This window comes from Monodon monoceros, unplaced genomic scaffold (assembly GCF_005190385.1).
Source record: "Monodon monoceros isolate NGI ecotype Baffin Bay Population unplaced genomic scaffold, NGI_Narwhal_1 Super_Scaffold_13, whole genome shotgun sequence".
NCBI classification, from domain to species: Eukaryota; Metazoa; Chordata; class Mammalia; order Artiodactyla; family Monodontidae; genus Monodon; species Monodon monoceros.
This window is the reverse complement of record NW_021703769.1, coordinates 71,339,076-71,346,543: the sequence shown is the minus strand read 5'-3', so window position 1 is coordinate 71,346,543 and position 7,468 is coordinate 71,339,076. Positions and strand designations below refer to the sequence as shown.

The 7,468-nt window shown below is 46.6% G+C and overlaps 2 protein-coding genes across 5 annotated transcripts in view; both read right to left on the bottom strand.

Annotated features, from left to right (window-relative positions):
- The window catches only part of ITGAX (integrin subunit alpha X), a 20,009-nt gene extending 16,667 nt beyond the window's left edge, over positions 1 to 3,342 (bottom strand). For 2 of the 4 annotated variants that reach the window (XM_029221375.1, XM_029221377.1), the window contains exons 1-6: positions 3,203 to 3,342; positions 2,491 to 2,579; positions 1,808 to 1,910; positions 1,209 to 1,312; positions 848 to 918; positions 581 to 695 (exon numbers count right to left, since the gene is read on the bottom strand). In XM_029221375.1, coding sequence (XP_029077208.1) covers positions 581 to 695; positions 848 to 918; positions 1,209 to 1,312; positions 1,808 to 1,910; positions 2,491 to 2,579; positions 3,203 to 3,294 — 574 coding nt within the window. In that variant the 5' untranslated portion in view covers positions 3,295 to 3,342. Of the gene's footprint in view, positions 1 to 580; positions 696 to 847; positions 919 to 1,208; positions 1,313 to 1,807; positions 1,911 to 2,490; positions 2,688 to 3,202 lie in introns of those variants that run through there. The other 2 variants (XM_029221376.1, XM_029221378.1) reach the window with 2 other exon arrangements.
- A 320-nt stretch (positions 3,343 to 3,662) lies between these two features.
- Positions 3,663 to 7,468, bottom strand: part of ITGAM (integrin subunit alpha M) — a 54,993-nt gene continuing 51,187 nt past the window's right edge. The window contains exon 22 of the mRNA XM_029220860.1: positions 3,663 to 3,707. Coding sequence (XP_029076693.1) covers positions 3,663 to 3,707 — 45 coding nt within the window. The remainder of the gene's footprint in view (positions 3,708 to 7,468) is intronic.

The window sequence follows — 7,468 nt, the reverse complement described above, 5'->3', positions numbered from 1 at the left end:
ACACTACACACACACATACATAACACAACACACACATATACATGTATACATACATCACACACTCACACACACACACACACACACACACATATACACACACATACATACACACTGCTCAGACTGCCGGCGCCCACGTCATCCCTTCCCAGCTGCTGCATGAGCCAATGAGCTGTGCTGCAGGCGCATTGTGTGAACATAGATGCCCTTCACTCTAAACATTCTTGCAGCTGGCATTAACTGAGCCCTCACCACACGCCAGGCACTGTGCCAAACCCTGGCTGAGGACCACTGTGTGTTACTCTCAGTGTTGGGTGTGATATTATCCCACAGGCAGATGAAGAAACTGAAGCTCAGAGAGGGAAAGGTCCTAGGAAAGGTCCTGCGGTGGGACAGTGATGGGGCAGGTGTAAAAGCAGGCTGTGACCCCTCCAGCCCATGTTTGGAATCACAATACCATCCAGTAAATTTTTTTTTCTGGATCCCTCTTTTTTATCCACTTTGGGGTGTCTCTGACTCCACTGCAAACCAGAGTCAGAGGTGTATAGGTACCTTGAAGGACTCAGTGGCCCCAAACACTCACCCTGCAGGGCAGCCGGGATCCTCTGGGCCTGCCGGGATGGGGAGACCAGCAGGAAGCAAAACCCGGTCAAGTGCATGTTCTCCCTGCATGCATGGTGCACGGTGGGGCCACAGGCCTGTGGACAGAGGGGCCTGGTGGGAGGGGTTGCCCCTGCTTCTGTCCCACCCTCCCATCCCAGCACCTTCCCCCTTCACGAGACCCCCAGCACCAGCAGCCCCAGGTCCCCACTCTTTCCCTCAGATGCTCCCATGACCCAGGGCAACTCACCAGCAGCCGAAAGGGGCTGGTGGTGGCCACCATGGACAGGCCCAGGGACATGTTCACAGCCTCTGGAGGCACTGAAGGTACAGATGTGTGCATGGTCACCCTCAGGACAGAGGAGGCAGGGAGCATCTCCTCTCTGGGAGATTAGGGGTTCTGACAGGTGAAGGGGGCTCTCAGGTCTTGATGGAGGTATGGGGGTACAGGGGTGCGTTGGGAAGGGAGACTCTGGGTGGGTCAGGAAGCCTGTCTGAGGGTAAGGGTCTGCAGACAGAGCTGAAGCCAGGAAGTGGGTCTCCTGTGCTCTCCACAGGCCCCCAGAGCACGGGAGCCTGGACCTGGGTCTCAGCTGGGAACAGTGACTCACCCGGAAGGAGGATGGGTTCACACTTGCCCATGCTGTAGTCGCACTGGTAGAGGCCGCCCGTTTGATTGGAAGCCTTTATCTCCTGGGGGGCTCCAACCACCAGCCTGGGGGGAGAAAAGAACACGGCAGCTAAGAGTGTGGATGCCAGAGCCAGACTGCCACTTGACCAGTTTGTTTCCCCTCTCTGAGCCTCAGTTTCCTCATCTGTAAAGTGGAGATTAACAACAATTTAAATTCCGCATGGGAGAGATTTTTGTCTCTTTTATGCTCTGGTGTATGCCTGGCTCCTGAGACATTTAGTAATAGATGCTCAATAAACATTTGTTGAGTGATGGATTCCTACATCATAAGGTTGCTGTGAGGATGAAATCAGTGCCCACGAAAGGGTGCCTGGCACTTCGTAATTGCTTAAGAGATAAATAAAGTTAGCTGGGGTCCTCGAGATGGCAAGCTGGCCCTTCTTTCAGTCCACATCTTCAAAGCCTTGGCGGGAATTGCCATGGCAGACAGGGGAGAGTTTGTGAATAAAGAGAGGGATGTGGGGAGGGACAGGGAAAGAGTAGATGCGAGCCAAAGGCCAGATACCACACAGTCCTCACCAGTTGGCATACTGGACCACGCTGTATCCAAACCCAGCGCTGTCTACATGGAAGGTTGTTGGCTGGTCTATGTCCAAGTTGAAGCAGAAAGAGGAAGCCAGGGCTGGGGAGGAGGGTGGGGAGACACACTTTGGTGAAGGGTCTCCCTTCTGCTCCATCTCCCTGGCCCCCAGCCCCCTGCCCCACTGTCCCCTCCAGGCACAATGCCCCAGCATCTCCTGGTCTCCTGGACCCCCAGGCTCAGCTCTGCTTCTCTCCTTCAGATGGTCCAGAGATAGCTGTTCACCCACTGGTCTGCTAGCAAGTTTCAGTTCTTCATCTCCACAGAGCAACGCCCAAGCTCTAAAGATGCTCCTTTCCCACCCCTCCCCCTGGGCTCCTATGAGGAAAAATCCAGTAAAACTTGGGGCCAAATGGATGCAGTGGACAGAGTATAAGATTGACTCATTCTGACTACTTGAAAAACGTTTGGATTGCCCAGGCAACTGGCCTCTCTTCCAGAATCTCTTGAACTTCCCTAAAATTGGTTCAGTATCCTCTCGATCTCCACAAACTCCAGATCCCAAACCCGCTATAACTCCAGATCCCTCCCCTAATGTCTGAGTCCAAAGCATGCGTTCTCAGCTCTCCCCCTACCTGGACCCCCAACCCCTCCTCCCCCTTCGTCGTGACTCTCAGCTTACCCATCGACAGGAGGAGGAAAATCCTGGTCCTGGTCATGACTGGGAGGTCAGACATCGGCATCGGAGCGTCTGAGCCACCAGGGAAACAGCTGGACCAAGGTGCCAAGAAAGCAAGTAAACAGAGAGGGACACAGGAGGCCGGAGATAGGGAGGGAAGTTGTCAGCATGACTCAGAGGTGGAGGGTGGAGAATGCAACTAAAATAAGAAAAGAAAGGGGCCAGGCAACCCACACACTCTGCGTCCAGAGATGACATGACTTGCTTCTCTTAGTCTCCCCACCCTAGGCTCGGGTGGATGCAAATCTCCTGCCCTGCCCTACCTCTCCAGGTTCCCTTGTTGTACTGGCAAAAGTTTCCCCTTGACCTTGAAACTTCAGTTAACTTGGGGAGGGGAAGGGGTAGATGCCAAGGTGGGGTCAGGGCCCTAAGAGAAACTCTGGTAGGAACTCTCCTTTTTGGACCTGGAAACCTCTGGGCCCAGGAGTCAAGTAGCTGGACCCTAGGAGGGGGTACAGCATGGGTATTTGCTCATTTGTTCATCGTTTATTCAACAAGTCTAATTTGAGGCTGATTATGTAAGCCCTCTGTTAGCAGAGGGAGAAAACACAAGCCACAAGGCCCAAGCCCTGGGGTCAGTGAAGAAGAAAAATATGTAAACAGCAAGACATTGCTGTGAGAGGAGATGGTACCCATCGGTCACAAGGTATCTTACCCAGTTTGGAAGCATGTGGATTTCCAAGAAGGCTTCACCGAAGAGGTGACACTTGATCTGAGTCTTGAAGGCAACTGACTAGAGGGGAGCATATTTCAGAAGCGTTGGCCAACTGTGGAAGAGGCATGAGACAGGAGGGCCTCTTAGGAAATCAGTGATAGAAACCAGAGAGTGGGAGGTAGAAAGTGACAAGAGATGAGGTCAGTGGGGGAGGAGGGAAGGGGAAGAAGGCTCCGGGCCCAGAAAGTCCCCTTAAGGCCTGTTGATTTTATCTCGAGGACAGAGGGAAGCGTAGAAGCAAATTATGAAGACTGAGATCTTCAATTTTATGTTTCAGAAAGCTAGAAAAAGGGGCTGTGTAGGGCACAGTTTCCTTGGGAGCTAGCTGGAGACAGATCATTCAGGAGAGAGGTGATGAGGGCCTGTGGGTGAGCTGGTGGCCATGGGGATGAACTGAAGGCTAACTTGTCCCTAAGGTATGGACAGTGGTGATGGTCCCTGGGTACTGGAGGAGGGACGGGTGCTGGGCTAGGGCAACTTTGGTGTTGAGGAAACCAAAACATGGTGTTTAAGAGTTTGGGCTCATAAAAAAGAATGAAATAATGTCATCTTCAGCAACATGGATGGACCTGAACTAAGTCAGACAGAGAAAAACAAATATTATATGATATCACTTATATGTGGAATCTAAAAAAATGGTACAAATGAACTTATTCACAAAACAGAAATAGAGTCACAGATATAGAAAACAAACTAATGGTTACCATGGGGGAAAGGAGGGTGGGGAGGGATAAATTTGGAGATTGGGATTGACATATACACACTATATATATAAAATAGATAACTAATAAGGGCCTATTGTATAGCACAGGGAACTCTTCTCAATACTCTGTAATGACCTATATGGGAAAAGAATTTTTAAGACTGGATATATGTATATGTATAACTGATTCACTTTTCTGTACAGAAATTAACACAACATTGTAAATCAACTATACTCCACTAAAAATTTTTTAAAATAATAAAAATAAATTTAATTTAATTTAAAAAAAAGCGTTTGGGCTCTTTCATTGAAAACCACTGCTCCCAGGGAGGGAGATGTGGAGGGAAAGGATAAGGGCCTGTTATTTTTCATAGCAAAGCTTGTAAAATAATTTGTGCCTATGTATAACTTTGATAAAAATACAAACTTTAAAAAATAAAAATTTTAAAAGTTAAAAAAAAAAACGTGGGCTCTTCCGACCTCTCTATGCCTGTTTCCTCCTCTGCAAAATGGGGTGATAATAAAAATACACACCTCCTATTTTTGCTGGGACAGTTGAGTTTGTAAGTGTGAAAATGCTCGGAAGAATATTTAAGAGCTTTTATTATTGGCTATTATCCTTACTATGCTATGATGATTATTGTGTTAGGTAAGTGCGCTTCCCAAGGGGAGAAACCTCCACATCCTGAAGGGTGTGCAGGGCTGGATCTCAGGAGAAAAATCTGGGCTGGAGATGAGTTCTGAAACCATCGGCAGAAGTGCTGGATGAGATACTGATGGGAGTGTGAAGAGGAAGGAGAAAAATGGGCCTGGGCTGGGTCCCAAGGAAACGCCAATGATGGCCACAGAATAGGGGCTCAAGAAGGTGGGGAAAGAAAGTGTCTGCAAAAAGGAGAGAGAAGGGCACAGTGCAAAGGCAGCGTGGAGAGAAGGAGTATGAACAACATCACAGGCTGCCGTCAAGTGACACTGAGTGAAGTAAGAAATGAGGAAGTCTCTGGATCTGGCTACAGAGGCCACTGGTGACCCTGGAGCGGGCTGTGCCAGGGCAGTGGGGGAGGGGGAGGGGACAGGGATGGGAGTAGCAATGTCACCGGAGGGGAGCAGCCCTGAGGAGACCTCAGACACAACATGGCTGGATAAAGGCCCTGGAATTCTTGGCAATGAAGAAAATTTGAGAGAGGGAGAGAGCGAGGGTGCAGGGGTTCAATTCCAAGAAGGAAATGGTGACAGAAAAACCCAATAAAGAGAAAGGAGAAGTGGCCCAGGTCCTGGAGAGGATAAAAGACAACCAGAAATGATTTAAACCAGAAGTCTGGGAGACTCAGGGCTGGTGTTGTGGACAGGTCGAGAGACCACCAGCCTTCGAAGGACCTTGAACCTGGCCTTTCCTTCGCTCTCTTTTCTTAGACTTGGGTTCCACCCTGGATGAGTGAGGATGGACAAGATAAGAATCCTGGATGAGTAAGACTCCATCTCTTCTCTCAAGCTGCCCAACATACTTCCATGATGTTTCAGAGAAAAGCCACGGTAAGGCACCTTGCCTTTGGCAAGGATAACCTGGATCGTAAAAGTGTAGAACAGGATGGGTTCTTAATTCAGCACACTCATTTTACAGGTGAGGACAGTGAGGCTCCAGCCAAGACCTTAGGGTGTCTAAAACTCACAGCCCTATTTCAGTGAATCATGACTTTGACATTTCCAGAAAAAGATGGCAATTGAAGGGGATGATATAAGCAAGGAAGGGGTGGACACCCCAGTTACTCATCTTCTCAGCCCAGTGGGATAATGAATCAGTCACATCCAGCTTTTTTTTTTGAATTTTTGAACTTTATTTATTTTTTGTATACAGCAGGTCCTTATTAGTCATCAATTTTATATACATCAGTGTATACATGTCAATCCCAATTGCCCAATTCATCACACCACCACCACCACCACCACCACCACCACCCGCCACTTCCTCCCTTGGTGTCCATATGTTTTTTCTCTACATCTGTGTCTCAATTTCTGTCCTGCAAACCGGTTCATCTGTACCATTTTTCTGGGTTCCACATACATGCATTAATATATGATATTTGTTTTTCTCTTTCTGACTTACTTCACTCTGTATGACAGTCTCTAGATCCATCCACGTCTCTACAAATGACCCAATTTCATTCCTTTTTATGGCTGAGTAATATTCTGTTGTATATATGTACCACATCTTCTTTATCCATTCGTCTGTCGATGGGCATTTAGGTTGCTTCCATGACCTGGCTGCTGTAAATAGTGCTGCAATGAACATTGGGGTGCGTGTGTCTTTTTGAATTATGGTTTTCTCTGGGTATATGCCCAGTAGTGGGATTGCTGGATCATATGGTAATTCTATTTTTAGTATTTTAAGGAACCTCCATACTGTTCTCCATAGTGGCTGTATCAATTTACATTCCCACCAACAGTGCAAGAGGGTTCCCTTTTCTCCACACCCTCTCCAGCATTTGTTGTTTGTAGATTTTCTGATGATGCCCATTCTAACTGGTGTGAGGTGATACCTCATTGTAGGTTTGATTTGCATTTCTCTAATAATTAGTGATGTTGAGCAGCTTTTCATGTGCTTCTTGGCCATCTGTACGTCTTCTTTGGAGAAATGTCTATTTAGGTCTTCTGCCCATTTTTGGATTGGGTTGTTTGTTTTTTTAATACTGAGCTGCATATATATTTTGGAGATTAATCCTTTGTCTGTTGATTCATTTGCAAATATTTTCTCCCATTCTGAGGGTTGTCTTTTTGTCTTGTTTATGGTTCCTTTGCTGTGCAAAAGCTTTGAAGTTTCATTAGGTCACATTTGTTTACTTTTGTTTTTATTTCCATTAAACTAAGAGGTGGATCACAAAAGATCTTGCTGTGATTCATGTCAAAGTGTGTCTTTCCTATGTTTTCCTCTAAGAGTTTTATAGTCTCCGGTCTTACATTTAGGTCTCTAATCCATTTTGAGTTTATTTTTCTGTATGGTGTTAGGGAGTGTTCTAATTTCATTCTTTTACATGTAGCTGTCCAGTTTTCCCACCACCACTTATTGAAGAGACTGTCTTTTCTCCATTGTATATCCTTGCCTCCTTTGTCATAGATTAGTTGACCATAGGTGTGTGGGTCTATCTCTGGGCTTTCTATCTTGTTCCATTGATCTATGTTTCTGTTTTTGTGCCAGTACCATATTGTCTTGATTACTGTAGCTTTGTAGTATAGTCTGAAGTCAGGGAGTCTGATTCCTCCAGCTCCGTTTTTTCCCTCAAGACTGCTTTGGCTATTCAGGGTCTTTTGTGTCTCCATACAAATTTTAAGATTTTTTGTTCTAGTTCCATAAAAAATGCCATTGGTAATTTGATAGGAATTGCATTGAATCTGTAGATTGCTTTGGGTAGTATAGTCATTTTCACAATATTGATTCTTCCAATCCAAGAACATGGTATATATCTGTTTGTATCATCTTTAATTTCTTTCATCAGTGTCTTATAGTTTTC